This window comes from Mastomys coucha, unplaced genomic scaffold, assembly GCF_008632895.1.
Source record: "Mastomys coucha isolate ucsf_1 unplaced genomic scaffold, UCSF_Mcou_1 pScaffold8, whole genome shotgun sequence".
NCBI classification, from domain to species: domain Eukaryota; kingdom Metazoa; phylum Chordata; class Mammalia; order Rodentia; family Muridae; genus Mastomys; species Mastomys coucha.
In genome coordinates this window covers 73130981-73148532 of record NW_022196914.1, presented here as the reverse complement: position 1 = coordinate 73148532, position 17552 = coordinate 73130981, and the positions used below count along the sequence as shown (strand labels likewise).

Here is a 17552-nt window from a genome sequence, read left to right as displayed (position 1 = left end):
GAGAGGGAGAGGGAGAGGGAGAGAGAAATTGAAACAAAGAATTTGAGAGAAAAGGATTCCAGTGAGACTAGAAAAAAAAAATCTAATGAAGTAACAAAGTCACATATAAATTTAAGGTACCTCTAACACTAAGACCAAGAATTTTTTTCCTTAAGCATTTGGCAAAAAAATAGTTCTTTGAGGGACAAAAGTAAGAGGAGAAGGTGGGAAAGTACAAAGGAAACTGGGCCGAGGAGGGGAGAAAGGAGGTGGGAGGGAAAGGAGCAGAGGAGACAGGATAGAGAGAGGGGTCTGATGGAGGGAGTAATAGTCTGTACACCTGCCCCAGTGTAGTGATACCTGCCTCAACTGAGGTCCTGTCCACCTATTTACGACTGCTTAGAGGCAAGCTCTTCATCATGTAATTCGTGGTAGTTTAGCACACTAGCTCTCCTGGTAAAATCAATTTCTCTTTTTCTCCCCCTTCCCTTTCTCTTTTTAGGAAGTTTAAAATCAAATTTAGAGCCTTGTGCATGCTAAGAACACTGTCTCCCACTGCCTGAATTTTTCTCATTTTTATTGCCTATATAATCCTGAACTATAAAATCATCATGCACTGGGTAACCACTTCCAATTGCTGCCATAAGCCAAGACTATTAAACATTTTACCTTGCCTTAGGAAACTGCTTGAGTCTTCCTCTCTCCTAGAGTCACAAATACCCACCTATCAACTTAAGCTGATCTACAGTGACAGCATTTGTGGGAGGAGAAATAGAAGCTGCTTCACAAATACACAGACTGGTAGATACCCTAAACAGCAAGGCGCCATAATGTACCTTACATGCTCCATGGGCATGAGGAAGTTCTGTATTTGAAATATCCAATTCTATTAGTGACTTTTCAGAGCTCTACAATGTCTGCAATAGCAAAAGCTTGAATGTTAGGATTTGGTATTTTGAGACTCTGGTGTTGCAATGAAAACAGTCGTGTAAATTTAATAGATTGTATCTCTGATAGATCAGATTATTCTCCAGTCTAATACCATGTGGGCAACTGAGTCCTACAAGAATAGAACAGCTGAGTGCTGGTAACTAAGCTGAGTGCTGGTAGGAGAAAAGTCTGTGTACAGAGCATGCTTAGGGGGTTGGGGCCTGACAGAGCTCCTGCCTTAAGGAGCTCCTGGGCCTATAAGGAGTGACAGGAAAGCCCTGAAATCTCGGAAAAGGAGAAGGGAAAACAAAGTCACACAGAGAAGGCTAAAAACTGAGCCAAACTACAGTAGAGTGCTTGCATAGCATACACAAGGCTATGGGTTCAATACCCAGAACTGGAAAGACATTAAAAATCAACCATTTCGTAACTTTGTAGGCTAACTGGGGTGGTCAGCTTTCCCAGGGCATAGTCACAGAGCAGTGGGAAAATATGAAGCTATCCTGAATACCAGCTCCATTAGTAGTCTCCAAAAGCCTGAGAAAAGCCTGTTAATTCCCAATAGAATGTATCAAATAGAACACAGCAGACTTATAGACCTTTCTGCTCTTCCATTTACATGTTTAGTGTTCATTCTACCCCAAAACATGACAAAACAGCATCTGAGGGAGGTGTGCTGAAGAAAAGGGGGCTTTAGTTTTTTTATAAAGCACCTCAATGGTTCACATGCCTATGGCTTGCATCTTACAACGCCAAAGCCCCTCCTCTACTTATTAGGCTCTACTTCATAAAAAATGATAAGCCTGCAATCCTTTAGTCTATGCCAGTTAAGCCTTATATCTGAATTAATTTAAGACTCGATTGCCACCTAGTGGGGAGAGAGAAAAATAACACATGCTAATAACCGTAGGCTAAGTAATATTTAGACATCTAATGTTGTTTCCCATCATCTTACAGCCAAAGTTTACTAAGTGTATGATGATCCTTGACACCACAATCATGAACACTAATTAGCTGGTATATGTGGCAATATAAATCAGGAAAGTATAAGCACTCTAAAGTCCTCACTTTACAAACATGAGATAAAGCCAAATGAACTCAGTTGGAAAGGTGAGCAGACTGGTAAGAAACATCCAATTATACTATATACACGTACAAGGAGGGGTGGTATCAGAGCAGTGACTCAATGAACTGAAGCTTGGTATTAGTTGTCTACATTTTATTTATATGGAAAGTGGGAGAATCTATCTCTCAGCAGAAACAATGTCTCAAAGTACTCGTATACTTTTTCTCATCTAATAAGTCTGTTTTCTCCAGCAGAGATTATCCCACAAGCAGAAGCAATGAAGACTGCTAAGTTCTTACAAGTGGTTGCTCTCCTTCATACATGCTTACCAGTCATGCCAGGATTGAAAATAGCAGATTCCTTCCTTTCGCAAGTTTCATTAAAGAGAATGTATTTCCATTTAATATACCCTATCAGATTAAAATTTCAAGGAACTGAACTCCTGCCAACTCATGGTAATGGAATGCACTTTAATGACCTATGTCTTATTGTCACAGTGGCCAATTCTTTAATCACAGAACTTAGAAGCTTCAACAAAACTCTAAGCATTCAGTCAGTATTTGTAAGTGAGTACATTCACTAATACTGGAATATACCAGTGAGAATCACAATTATCAATTTCTCTATTTCTTCTGATAGCCACTGTTAATGATACCTTCTTCAGGGATAAATTTCACACTACCAGTTTTAACTACAAGAAAAACTGAAAAATCAAGTATCTGAAGAATGGATAACAACATCGCTGGGATCAGCTCACTGTAATCTTTCTTATCTCCTGGGCTGGAAACAGCTGCAGCTCTTAACTAGACTAACATTCTGCTGCTGGGTACGAGGGTGGTCAGTCACTAGGTGCTGAGTATCAACTAACATTATGCATCAGGCTCCCTCACCTCGGCGGTGCAGTTCCTTCAGTTCCTCTCAGCCACCTAAGTCTTCCCCCAGACTCCATCTCCACATACTGTATTGTCTATAATGTAGTGACTGGCTTTACATGAATGGTGGCAGACTACAGACACTGCTCTGCACTTCACTTTTTTTCTTTTAACAAAATAACTTGTAGAGTTGTTCCATTTTGATATATGATAAAGCCACCTCCTTTGTATTAGGTGAGAATATTCTATCGTATGAATACACCATAACTTAATTTTTAAGTCCTGGAAGAAAACACATTTTAGTTGCTTTCAGTCTTAGCAACTTATATGACTCTGTGAACGCACCATTTGACACTGAAAGGCAGTGTGTGTAGCAGTGAGATTGCTGATACACAAAAACTGCAGAGTTGGCTGCTGGGATTTGGGTGTAGGATCACATGAAACTTGGTGGGTTAAATTCTTTTTTTTTTCTGGGTGCACATGTATGTGTGCACGTGTGTGTATGCATATGTGAACACAAGTATGAAAAGGCTAGTGGTCAATATCAGGTATCTACTTGAACTGCTTCTCTCTTGCTCGTGCTCTCTCACTCTCACTCTCTCTCTCCCTCTCTCTCTCTTACTCTCTCTCTCTCTCACGCGCGTGCACTTGCTCATTTATTGGCATATTTGAGATGGTTTGCTTATTTATTTATTTGCTTATTTATCTATTGAGGCAGTCTCTCACTAGCCTGGAGCTCATCAGTTAGGCTGGGCTAGCTAGCCAGGGCTCTCTAGGAGCCACCTGTCCCTGCCTCCCTAGTGTGGTGATTAGAGGTACTCAGAAGAGCTCCTGGATTTTATATGAGTGCTGGGGCCTAACTTCAAGGTGCTCAAGTTTGTGTGATAAATACTTCACTGACAGAATCTCTCCCCTGGATTTAATCCCTGTGGATTAAAATGTTATTCTCCCTGCCTGGAGCAAACAATGACTTTCTGTCATATCTTACTGATAACATACTTTTCTAATATATACATGTAAACAGTTCTAAATGAGGACAATTCACAATCTTTAATACCTACTGTCTGAATTACTGTTGGCTAGGTGGTATGTGATATCTACTTCTGGTGCTGACAAATAACTGCCATCCTTGGCCATCTCAGTCAAACCACTGAAGAACCACTTCAGGAAAGAAGGGGAACCATAAGTGAGAAGAGCTCTCATGACACCATCTGGTGAGACCAGGACAGTGCAAGGCCGGGAACCTGCGAGCATCCTCATTGCTGCTGGAGAAAATCAAGGAAGGCTGAGTCATCAAAGTCACTCACTCTCTTTATGGCCAAAGGACAACTGTCCACGCAGGAGACACTCACAACCTGTCTGATGACTAAACCAAAAAATGATCCAGAAGAGTCAGGTTTTCTAAGTGTGAGGTGTTAATAATGTCTACCAATACACTTTGTTTCTATGATTAACTTTTATAGTTCCATAAGAGATAAATGATCACAAGAGTTCTTTCAGTGAAAACAAAGTAAAAATTCCAAGTCCAGTATTGTACATGTATAATACATATGGACACAGTGTGTATGTGTGTGCATTGTGTGTTAGGTTTTTTGAAATGATCTGTTTATGTGTATGGGTGCTTTGTCTGTAAGAATGTCTGTACACCATGTACATGGCTATTATTTATGGAGGACAGAAGAAGGCTTCAGATTTCCTAGGACTGGAATTACAGACAGTTGTGAGCCATCGTGTATGTATGTGCTAGGAATCAAATCCAGGTCCTCTGGAAGAACAGCCAGTTCTCTTAACCACTGAGCTTCATTCCAGACCCTCTTTGTCTATCTGTCCGTCTGTCTGTTGGTCTGATCTACCAACCTACCTACCTACCATTCAAGACAAGGTCTCACTATGTAGCCTTAGCTCTCTTGGAACTCACTCTAGACCACACTGGCCTCAAACCATAGAAATATGCCTGTCTTGTACCTCACAAGTGTTAGGATTTAAAGCATGTGCCATCATGCCAAGCTTTGTGTATTTTAAATGCAATTTACAACCAATAGCATCTCAGATTGGATGAAATATTCCAAATCCCATTTTACATCATTCAGGAACATTTTAGTTTTTCCTCACAGATTTTGCACATTCCTATTAAAACTACTCTAGGTATAGTTTATCTATTTTTTTCTACCTCATTTTCTCACCACAAGGCTATTTAATTTTACTTAATTTTTTTATATTCTTTCTTTCTTCATTTATTTACTTAGTGTGTGAACACTCAAGTGCTATTGTATATATGTGTAGGTCAGCAAACCTGCTCTGGGTAAGTTCTCTCCCTCCATCATGTGAATCCTGGGGATTTAACTCAAGTACTCAGGCTTAGTGGCAAGTGTCTTTTTCTGCTGAGCCATCTTGCTAGTGCCTCAGGGTTTTTTGTGTGTTCTTTTCTTTTCTTTTTTTTTTTTTTCTTTTTCTTTTTTTAAATAGACAAAGTATTACAAAGTAGCCCAGGTTGGCCCCAATCTCACAATCTTCCTGCCTCTGACTCTTGAGTGCAAAAATGCTAGGCATATGCCATCACACATTTGGTCTTATTTTTGCTAATTTTGTAAGTAACCACTTTGTGTATGTGTACCCACAAGTATGTACAGGCACTGAGGCCAGAGGAGGGCAATCATCGTCTACCTTGTTTCTAAGAGACAAGGTCTCGTTCTTAATCTGGAACTCATGTGGGTTTGTTGTTGTTGTTGTTTTGGGGCGTTTGTTTGTATTTTATAGACTGGCAGCCAGCAAGTTGTGGTGATCCTTCTGTCTCTACTTTCTACATCACTGTGTTTAAAGGTATGCATGGCCTCACATCTAGTTTATGTGGTTACTAGGATGCAACCTTTAGTCCTCATGTTTGCACACCAAGCATCTTACTTATTGTACCATCTTTCTACCCAGTAACTACTTTATTGAACTCACTTACTAGTACTATTTTTTTAAAGGAGATTTTCTTGAGGTTTCCGGTTATAAACTGAAAGATTATTTAATTTCAAATTATTTTAAATTATCTGCTGGCCTATTCCCTTTCTATCTTTAGCATCAGATTACTTTGCATGAAGTGGGTAACCAACAGGTATCTGAGTCACTCCCACAAATGCATCCTACTTGATAAAACCCAACCCTTTCCTTAACAGACATGTTTATCCCAAGACACAAAAATGAGTAAGTGAGGAAACAGGATTCATATCACCATATGCACATACATCAGAGTATAAATCTTATAAGAAAATGATTATTTCACTATCAATTCTATTGATCTTTTGGGCTATAATGTATTATATCTTAATTGTCAGAAGTTCTAATTATGAAATAAACACATTAAGGCCTTACCTTTTAGATCTTAGATCTGATGAATCAAACTGGATATTCATAGGCCCAGGATTTACTTCATGTTCTACCTCAGAGATAAGATGCCTAGAATCACTAGCCACATTAGCCATTTTTTTCTCAGATTCCAGGCACTGGGGAAGTCAGTCCTATATAAACCAGAAAAAAGTAATTTAGTTTAATCTTAAAAACATTTTACCATTTTTAATATATTTGCATGCAAATAAAATAGAGAAGTATAGGAATTTGCTGCTGATAACATTTTTAAAGATGGCTCACAGGTTGGTCTCCAACTCTTAAACAAGCCTTTTTTTTTACACTACAGGTTTAAAGCCATCAGGACTTAAATGAGGTATATGATTGACATTTATAGAAATATTACTAACTTGAAATATTTTTTCTTTCAGCCTAAAGAAAAATAAGTGAGACAATTCACTTCCAGGAATATACAGATTCAGTTATTTGGAACCAACCCTGGAATAGAACATTTTAAAAACCTTTTGGAAAGCTTAAAAAAAGAAGGAATGAAATTAGATAAGCTGGCAGCAAAGAAAAGCATTGAAATGGCTGCAGGGAATGGCTGTTTTTTCAGAATTTGAGCTGATGTCTTCAAGGCCTCCAGACTCAGGGAAGCAGACAGAGACCAAGGTCCACCTAAAGTAAAGACTGTAAGAGTTTCCCCTCAGAGCAGAGTGCAAGAAGTAGGTGGCCTCAGACTCTCACAAGGAAGCGAAGTCTCCTTACACTTTAGCTAGTGGCTATAACATTAGGAGGTATAAAGATAAAGCACTTCAACTTCAGAGAGTTCAGAAGATTTAGAGGTCAACTTCTACAGTAATGTCTCTCTAGTCAAACATCTCTCCTGAATGCACCTGCATACTCAACTAGCTACTACTCAGTATCTTTACCTAGATAGAATTTTACAACTCAGACTTAGCAGGTTTTGAGGGAGACTTGACTTTCTCCCTCAAAAACAAAAAACCCAACCCAAACCACATGCACCCTGTTTTCCTACTTCAACTAGTGGACTCTTGGTCCTTCTGCTTGGATCATCCGAGACTCCTCACACTCAGCATCTAATCCATTTGGACTCTTACTGGCTTTTCCTTCACTGAAATCCAGAAGCACAGGCAGCTCCATTCCTTACCGTTACAACTGTCTCCTTATTTTGAGAATGTACTATTTTTTCATTATTAGTGGTATATATGAAATTTTACTTTAAAATGCTTGAAAAGTATTATATTCTCATCCTTGGGTACTCGTGGGTTAACAGAAACTGTTGAGAACAGGACTGTGGGGAGGTTAAGGGGAGAGTATAATGTTTCCTTTATCTATGGGCTCGGAATTTTTATTATATTACAATTCTGGGAATCTCTCATAGGCATTAAACCAAATGGTACTATACTGATATGCTCTAGAATAGCTCACTTGTTGAAATAGGCTTTGTTTTGCTTGCTTACTCTTTTTATTGTAAAATCATCACCGGTACAATTAAAATTATCTAAAATAAAAGAGCATATTTCAATAATAGCAGCATATGGAACCAAAAACAGCTTCCCCAGTTCAGAAAAGATTTTAAAGGACTCAGCTACATTTCTTTCTTCAATCAGGTTCCTCAAATAATATTTAATGAAAAGGGATAAAGAACTCCAACAGGTGAATTGAACTCTCTGCTATTATTCCGGCCCTCCAGTTTATTCTACCACAAAGAGATGTAGAACAGAGCAATATCACAAAAAGATGTAGAACAGAGCAATATAGAAGGAATTTGACATCATGCAATTAGTCAGTGTAATTTGGGGGAGGATGTCTTTTAACTGACATATCAAGGACAGAGATCAGCGAGATACTAAACATCTATAACGCATGAGAAAACTTCCTTCCAAGAAATTATCCAGGTGAAACAGCATCAGTTCTGATGCTGAGAGAACATGCTAGAGGGACAATAAGACGGTTGTAGCAGGAAAGACAGGAGATCTTATATGGTACTGGCAGTGTTCATCTTCTTCAATCTAATTGTTGTTACAGGGATATTTGCTCTATAACTCTGTGTATGTGTGAATGTGTGTACTTTTAATACACTTTTGTGTATGTATATTTCACTCTACACTGTGAGCTGTAAAAGCAATTGTTGTTCTTATTCTTTACTGTTGGAATTGCTGTTACACACAGAAAGATAGAAGATACATGGGACCAGTCATGGACTGTCAGAACCAGGTCGTCCAATCTGAGCTGACATCTTCACCAGTGCTGTGCCACATGTCCTGCTCTCTGTCAACGTCACACTTCCGTTACTTTCACTGACTCCTACTTCACCTTACTGTGACACTGATCAAGTATGCAGCTTCATTTCTGATTTGTTTAACGGACTCTTACGTTAACTTTTCTAACTCATTCTTTCCCTGCCCTCTCCCTCTCCTTCCTCTCCACCTCCCTCTTTCTCTCTAGAGATGAGTTCAGGACACATGGTTGCTGGGTGAGTGCTCTACTCCTGAGCCTCAGGCTAGCCAAACGTATCCTGATTTTCTTACAATAATATTTATGGAAAGATTGAAAGGGAGTAAGGTTTTGTATCAGAAATCTGTCCTTCACCTACGTGATTTAGCACTATCCACTTAACCTCCACACCACTACCTTCCCGCCTGCAAAATCAAAACAATCACACCCACCTTACCAGTTTATATAAGGGTTAAAAATAGTGCTGCATACATTAGAACTCTGTGCCGAGAAATGTTCAGTTGTATTATTATTCATTGCAATAAACATAAAAATGCTTTTTAATGCCACCTTTTCAATTTCTCCCTCTTAAATAAAAGACTTCCTTAATAATAAACACATGGACAACTGCCATCAATGCGCCACTGACGTGCTCCATTCCCCAAATCTGTGCATTTTCTGTTCTGTTTCTTTCCCTTCCGCTTCCCTCTTTGCTTCTGCTTTTCTGCCTAGCACATAAGCCAGTTAAGGCCTTACTGGTACTACCAAAGACAAGCAAAATGCTAAAGAATTCCATGAGGCAGTGTCTTGGGAGAATAACATTTCAAAGAGACTAGAGGGGAAAGACAAATAAGTTCAATGGCAGAGTGCTTGCACACTATGTGAGAGGTACAGCAACCACAAAGAGGGGGGAGAGGGTGTAACCCAAACTAATATCATCCCAAAATAAGTATTTCACTTCCACATACTACATAGATTAGAATGGCGGAAATTACTAAGGCAGCCAAAATATTAAGTAACGGTAAATGTTAAACACAGTCATTCATTCAGCAAGGGGTTACTGAGTCCCTACAACGTAAAGGGGTACTGGGAAAAATAGAAAATTAAGCCACATTTCTTACCATCAATAACTTTGAAAATATAATTTATAAAGCCGAGAAAAGTAATATCCCTAAATCTCTTGAGAGCTAGCCCAGCGGCAGGCAAACCCAGTGCTAATTTTCACTTCATTACTTCAGTTTTAGTTTATCTGTATGCCAGTCACTGGTTCTACTTTCTAAATCAGCTTAGCAAGACATCAGTGAAAGATTTAGTCCGAGTTGCATATTGTAAACAGTGCTTCAAAAACCAAGGATGTGCAAAAACCAAACCAAACAGGATTTATCCCAAGCTGAAAAGTGTTGTCAATTGACTCTTTGAAATAGATTCATAGAGCGAGCAGATTGCACACTTTCAAATGGGTAGCAAAAGAGTATTCTTTTGCAGTGGTTCTCAGCCTTCCTAACGCTGTGACCCTTCCTCAAGTTGTGGTGACCCCAACCATAGAATTATTTCATTGCTACTTCTTCACTGTAATTCTGCTACTGTTATGAATTGTGATATAAATAGCTGATATGCAAGATATCAGGTCAAGACTCACAGGCTAAGAACCATTGTTTTAGTGTAAAGTACACATTGTTTTAAGGTAGTTGCTATTAGAATCCTGTTAAAATGGGAGCAACTTGATAGCACTAATTTCAGTAACATAGTTAAAAAGAAAATAATAGAAATTTAAAGTATTTATTTATTTATTTATAGGCAAGGGTTCACGAGGTAGCCCTGTTGGTCTCAAATTTGCTAAGCAGTACTCAGCATGACTAAACTGGTCTCAACACCTTTACCTACCTATTAAAATAGACAGTTCACTTGTTTGCCTTAACTAAAGTGTTAAAAACTAAAGCCTAAGGCAAGACATATAATTAAGAAGATGTGAGAAGAAAGGGGGCCAGGTCTCCAGGTTCACTTAAACTCTCTTACCTACTACAAGTCAAAGGTCCCAGCAAAATTAACAAAATTGTCTCAGGGATAGCCTACATAGAGGTAACATTATTTTTATAGAGATATTTCAAATGAGACTATCAGTGAGCCATGCTTAAGGCTGAAATCATTTGAATGTGGCTTTATTTCTTTTCAAGATCTGAACCGGCATTTTCCTGGGAATTTAACAAGCAAACAAGAATATAAGCTTTCTTGAAGCCATGCTGTAATTTCTTGTGTATATAATTACACACCTGCACACACACACACACACATACACACACATGAATGAATACACACTCAAACAGGCACACACATGTAGCTATGCTAAGAGACTTAAGCTCCACATTCTGGGGATGCTCACACCTCACAGACTGGGAATACCGTCTGTGAGCACACACTCTATATAAACACCCATGCATAAATATAGGTTTAAAATCAACTACCAATAAATTTAAATTTGCTTCACACTGACTCTTCTTTTCTGCAGCTGAGGCAAAGATCCCATGGCTTCTCAGTGGTGGTGTCTGAAGAGAATGTCTCAGGCTGCTGCAGGTCAGTGTGGAACTCAGCTCCCACTCAGTTTAGTTTCTACACTGAAGACATGCCTAAGTTCAGGGACCATGAGTCTTTTTAACTCACAGACCTTACTTTAACTAGGAATTGAAGGCTACTAAGAATGACAAGAAATTTAGGAAGATTCTTGGATTTCAGGTGGCCTTACTAAAATGAGACTAGGATTATGGAAAGATAAGGAACAGGAGAAGCTGAAGATGGAAAAGAAATTGTCTTGTATCACTTAGAGCCACAGAGAAGAATAAAATTGAATCATGTTGAGACCCAGTGCTAGTTTCTCTATGTAGAAAGTGACAGTAACCTACTTATAAAGTGAGCCCTCATGATTCCACTGTTTCATTAATGTAAAAGTACAAATTTGACTAATTCTAAAAATGGCTCTTTGAGGCAATGGGTAAAAACATTCCATATGCAATACATGTGAAACGTGTGGAATTCATCTGGGACATATAATGGCATTAAAAGCTTACGAATGCTGTAAACAACTTGTAGGCTAGTCACTTTGGGGATTCTGCTATACTTTATATAATTTTTAAATTCTTTCAGCTGAAAAGGGCATTTTAGAAATTGAAAAAAAATGATTTGCAAGGAAAACAGTACCCTCTCATCAAAAAGAATGGCATGAGGTGAGGGGGTTGGGGGAAGAGTAGCTTTGGCAAAATTCATTTGGAAAATCTAAAACCCTAAAAAGCTTCATTTGAAATGGATATATTTGTTTGTATAAAGCCATGCCAATGACTATTATTCTGTGCAATGGAGTTTTCACAGAGTATTTAGTATTTAGTATAAAGAGCACATTCTGAAGTAGAAAAAATAAAAAGGTTGATCTTCATAGAATCAATGAATGACCACAAACAGGATAGTGCTAAAGGGAAAAAATGTATTTCTAGAGAACCGCTGCATGCCATTTTGGAGGAACCCCAGAGAAAATGATGCATCTGTCAGTAGAAAGGGTGTGGGAGCTCCTGCTGTCTTACTGAAGGCTGCCTGCTGACTAATGGTTTGCTTGATGCTGTTTAAACCATTGAATTTTGGTAAATAAATATTAGAAGGAAGGGAGGCGAGAAGAAGAGAAGGAATAAGGGGAAACAAACAGAACCGCAGAGAAGAAACTTGTCCTAGATCACGTAGTTGATAGAGCCCCAGCTGGGACTGAATTGGATCAGTGTGATGCCCAATGCTGCCTCCTCTTGCCTGAAGGAAGAGCTTGAGCTCTCTGAAAGATCCAAGAAGATCTAAAAAGTCAGTTCTTCATCTAAATTGTGAATAAAAGACCAGTAACAGCCAACATAGCAAACAGGCCTTAACCTCTAAAACAGACGGAACTGGGAGGGATGGGATTACATGTCTATGCATCCACTATTAGAAATTAAGCACAAGAAATGTTTTAGTTGAAGCAAACTAGACAACTCTGTTTCCTGATGCAAGTTTGTCTTGTTTTTGTTTTATCTTGTTTTGTCTGAAGGATATTTCCCTAGTCACTGTCAGTCCTTTCAGGGACAGTTCAACTGGAGAAAGGACCAGGGCCATCTGAGAGTAACAACCAAGCTGCTTAACCAGTGGAAGGGGTGGGTGACTACACTTCCCTATTTGTAAACCAACACTGCAGCATTGGATCTTAAATAAACTAAGAATATTCACAGGTTCAGAAGAAGTAGGTCCTTTTAATTCCTCCAGATAATTTAAGTAGGGATTGAATACTACTAAACAGGGAAAGAGAGAACATTTAGGAAGATTCTTTAAGGTCAGTCAGCCTTACCAAAAAGTGACTTATATTAGGGAAGACATGACAGCCATTCAGGAACTTAAGGGCTCTAGGTTAGTTACACAAGCATATATTTATTTCAAGCAATGCTGAGATGTTGCTGCATAGTAAAACTAGTGATTTATTCTAAGGAAGTCAAAAGATGATTCAAATAAAAACTCATAAATGAAGAGTCCAAAGTTCATATTGCCTCTTTTATCAAAATAGTTAATAATTTTTAAGCAAATGAGCACAGAGCTTGGTGGTTTCCAGTTGCCTCAGTCAATTAGCTCAGACTTCAAGTTCTCCTGAAATACTAATGGCTCTAAAAGCAACTTAATGGTTTTTAAAAATTAGTAAAACTGTAAGATACTCTGCTGTGTGATGAACTATGTTGAAAAGGGAACAAGAGTTCTGTGACTATAGGTTAGAATGCAGAATGGTCGATGGCAAAAATGCTAAGCATTCATATAACATCTCTTTGCCACAGCCTTAATGATATAATTTGGTGGGTGTTAAATAGGCAAGGTAACATAAACAGACATCCAGTTCTAATGTGACTAGTAGGGATGCAGGGGCTGAGCTAGCACTTTGCCCTCTGTCTTGTTTTATTTTGTAAGAATTTAGCAAGAAGGATCCATCTGGCATGTCCTTACCAAGCATCCAAACTAACCGCACTGACCTTGGGCTCTCTAGTATTCAGAACTGTCAGATATAAACTTGTTTATAAATTACTTCATCTCAGGTATTTTACGAAAATATCATGAAAAGACAAAGACGGGCCCCAAAAGGAAGTTGATAGCTTATATAATTTGTATGATACTGGAGTAAAAACAAATGTGAGTTAAAATGAATGTCAGAATTGAAATGGTGACTTTGCAAACACTGGGGATAGGAAATAAAGAGGCTTCCAGCTGGTATGAGATAGGCAAGCCAAGGAGATAAGCATAGAGCCCTGGAAAAACAACTTTGGCCTTAGGAGACTCCTTCTGGCTCCCGCAAAGTCCCTAAGACCACCTGAGAACATACCTAAGACAATGTTGCCCTTTCGACTCTTCTTGCATCTAATTGCAACATTGTAAGAATGGCTTCTACTAAAGCCCCACCTAGTACATTCCTGCTCCTACAGGTCTGTAAAGAGGATGGGGCTCTAAGTTAATATATGACCTGCATACGTGACTTGGTATGCTAAAAATCACAGAGGTACTAGCAAGTAAAGTATGGCTGATTAATGTGTGACTATAATTTAAGTTGACTCCAACCCCAGGCAGCAAGGAGCTGGGCTTGCTGGGCTTGGTGGTAGCATCATGGACAGAGATGGGGCTTGCTTGCCTGAAGTGTTCTCTGGTTATGACCCGAAGGGCCTAGGTGTCCTAACACCCTCCTTATAATTATCCATAAGTGAATCTATAGTACCTATGCTACGATGCTAGCATCAACCTGCAGAACACACTAGGTTGTGGTAAGATAAATATTTCTATGGACATAAACATTCAAGGAGATTATGTTCTTTTTCAGAGGCTGATATTAGTTATATAATACATTTACATATATGATAAAATTTAAGATACTTTATATTGTTTATTAGGCATAGAGAAAGTTTTTCTGTAAATGGGCAGAAAGAAATTATTTAAGCCATTGGGCATCTAGAATTACTCAGCTCTGCCTTTTAGTATGACAGATAGTATGGAAATGAGTATGCATGGTTGCATTCTAATAACACTTTCTAAAAGGAAAACAGACATCAGCAGGTGACTATTTGGTAAGAGTTTAGATACCTCTGTAGTATAAAAGCAAGGGAATCACGTCACTGAAAAAAGGCAGCCTGGTAGATGCAGTTATTGCATGTGTATCTCTTTTCTCTATAAATCTGCAAGAGTCTACCAACACACATAAATTCCTTCTTTATGAAGAATTTGCTGGTATGTTAATAGCTAATAGCCATAATTCTACAGTTCTGATGATGGGTTGGGGCAGGGTCGGGGAGGCACATTTCTCTACTCTGATTAACTAATGCTTCAAAGAATGTGGAAATGTGGCAGCGATGGACACAATGTAGTCTAGAAAGCACCAAAGCAATACTATGATACCAAAGAACTTCTCCTTCTCCTAGACCAGCAGCGCTAGAGTTTCTGAAGTTGACTTTTGGATTAAAAAAACCCAAGCAACCAACCAAAAACAAACAAACAAACCCCCAAACTACTAGCAAAGTACTTAAGTTTAAATATATTATAAAAATGTAGGCCTGCTTAGTAAAATTTAACCTTTCGATTTTTTCTTTTTATGCCAAAAAAGATCTTTTATAAAAACACTATACTGTTTTCATTTGTAATTCAGGTTAACAGTACTGCCTTCCTGAGTTTACTCCTGTTAAATATCCACAGTATTATAAAACTATAATAGAATAGTTTTATGTGTAGAACAGGTTCACGTTAAAGATTTTGGGAGGAAATCTAAAGCTGATTCTTCTCAGAGCTCTAGTGAGCAAGACCTGGAATGCAAGGTAAGTTTTACTTCCTTAGAGATATAAAGATTATGCAATATCTTCTTTAATATTAAAGTAGCTAGTTTTTCTTGTATGTGTGGTGTGTGTGTATGTGCATGTTTGTGTGTCTGCACAAGTGCATGTGGAGGCCAGAAACTGAAGTCAGGCATCTTCCCTCTACCTTACTTTTTGAGATAGGGTCTCTCACTGGGCCAGAGCTCACCAATTCCAAGGGACTAGGTGGCCAGCAAGCCCTTAGGTCCTGCTCTTTTTATATCACTAGTGTTGGACGTCACTATGTGCACCATAACACCTGTTTTTTGTTTTTGTTTTTTTTTTACAAAGGTGCAAAGACACCCCCCCCACACACACACACGCACATGCTGGGTCTTCATGCTTGCAAGGTCAGCACTTTAGAGACCAGCCATCTCTCTACTTCTGGGTTTCAGGTTTGAAATCTCACTATTTATTTATCTAAACTGGAGACCGTCTGTCTACCTGCCTCACCTTTCTAAATTCTGGGATTACAGGCTTGCCCCATGCCTATCCTGCAGTAGTTGTTTATAAGGCATGCAGGTTTCTCTTTAATCTACAAGTATCATTTGACCTACTGCAACGTTTTGTTGAAAACAAATAACCAAAACAAAACAAAACAAAACCAAACAAAAACAAAACCAAAAAAAACCCAACGAACAAATAAAAACTTTTGCTTGTTACTCTGCATGCCAATTCTTTGTTATATCTGAAAGCATCAAATAGGAAAACAGAGAGGGGCCTCGACAATAGATAAGGCAGTGCCAAAGGATCCTTACAATTAGGGTTTGGACAAGTTGGCTAATAACTGACAGATGATAAGCGGGTGTCTTCAATTCGGTAGGTCTTTTCCTGATTTGTAAAGCGAGGAGCTTTACAAATTTGATTAGCTGCCTCACAGCTCCAATATTGCAAGACAGCCAACACACCATTGCCACCCACAATTAAGAGCAGTCACTCATGGGCTGGGGAAGTGGCTTAGTGGTAGAGTGACTTCATTGCGAAGCCCTGGGTTGGATCTCCAGCACCTGTACAAGCACAAGTGAGTCACACCCTTACCACCAGTGTGGTAGGTACACCAGGGGCTTCCGATCTCAATTCTCCTCTCTAGATCTTTCTCATACAAGGCCACCTCTATCCCTGCAATAATGCCAACAGTCCTCTCACCCCGGCTTCAGGTGTTCATCTGCTGTAACCCTTCCTGCCTTTTCCCAGAGGCTCCAGTAGAACCAGACTTTCTCAGCTCCCGCGAACTCCCCGCACTTGACCCACTCGAGGGACTTGCGCTACTCTGGAGCAGTGTCCCAAGCCCAGGGCTTGGCTCTCCCGGCATCCCAAAGACCCCCTCCGTGCTGACAGCCGGTTGGCTGCAAGCTCAGCCCTTCCCTCCTCGTCTGGGCTCCCTCTTGGACTGTCCCAGGGTGAGTTTGCCAGGAGCGAGAACGTGTCTACCTCAGCAGGCCAATCCCTCTACCTCGGAACACCAGAGCAGGAGGCGAAGACCCTTTCGCAGACCTCTCGGTTGGCCGCCGCTTAGAGAAAAGTCCCCTAAACAGGAAGAGGCAACGGCTTAGGCCGCGAGGGATGGCGGGGGATGGAGTCCTAGGAGAACACAGTCCGCCGGCTCTGTGAAAGCGCCGCCATCTGGAACTACAACTCCCAGAGGGCTCTGCAGCAGCCAGCCATCCTCCCTAAAAGCCCCGCCCCCAGCTCCGGAATCGGGGTCGCGGAGCAGGTGCACGAACCTATGACTGGCTGCGTTATCTTCTCCGCCTGAACAACCTAGGGAGAGAGAAAAAGGAGAGATATCTTGAGGAGTTTTACAGCATCACAAGCCACGTGAGAACAAGATGATGTGCCTGACGTCCCTGGTGACTTTTTTTCTCAGGCTTTCCTGGCTCATGTTACGTTCTACGGTCATGCCCTTGGACGCTGTGGATCCTGAGGGAAGCTGGAATGGGGTGGGATGGGAGAGCTGTTAGCTTGCATTGGTTTTTCCTTGTAGTTTGTTTTGTTTTTGTTTTTTTTGTTTTGTTATTCGAGATTGAGTTTCTCAGTGTATCCCTGTCCTGGAACTCAGTCTGTAGACCAGGCTAGGTTCAAACTCAAAGATCTGCCTGCTTCTGCCTCTGCCTCCGGAGTGTTGGGATTAAAGGCGAGTGCCACCAATGCCAGGCGCTAGCTCGCGCGCTCTCTCTCTCCCTCTCTCTCTCCCTCTCTCTCTCCCTCTCTCTCTCCCTCTCTCCCTCCCTCCTTCCCTCCCTCCCTCCCTCTGTCTCT

At 40.0% G+C, this 17552-nt stretch overlaps 1 protein-coding gene and 1 long non-coding RNA gene across 10 annotated transcripts in view; one reads left to right on the top strand and one right to left on the bottom strand.

The window, feature by feature from the left end:
- Slc38a9 (solute carrier family 38 member 9) overlaps nucleotides 1-16921 on the bottom strand; it is a 79348-nt gene extending 62427 nt beyond the window's left edge. For 5 of the 8 annotated variants that reach the window (XM_031359790.1, XM_031359788.1, XM_031359786.1 and 2 more), the window contains exon 1: nucleotides 2305-2497. Coding sequence is in view for 2 of the 8 variants with exons in the window: in XM_031359784.1 (XP_031215644.1) it covers nucleotides 6205-6314 (110 nt within the window). In the remaining 6 variants the exon portion in view is untranslated. Of the gene's footprint in view, nucleotides 1-2304; nucleotides 2498-6204; nucleotides 6351-16724 lie in introns of those variants that run through there. The other 3 variants (XM_031359784.1, XM_031359785.1, XM_031359789.1) reach the window with 3 other exon arrangements.
- Nucleotides 2551-4413, top strand: LOC116083094. 2 transcript variants are annotated; one of them, XR_004115578.1, is made up of 2 exons: nucleotides 2551-2733; nucleotides 3931-4413. It is a non-coding gene; the product is annotated as an uncharacterized LOC116083094 (long non-coding RNA). The 2 variants fall into 2 exon arrangements; XR_004115577.1 differs by having other exon boundaries at nucleotides 2551-3081.
- Nucleotides 16922-17552: the final 631 nt, after the last annotated feature.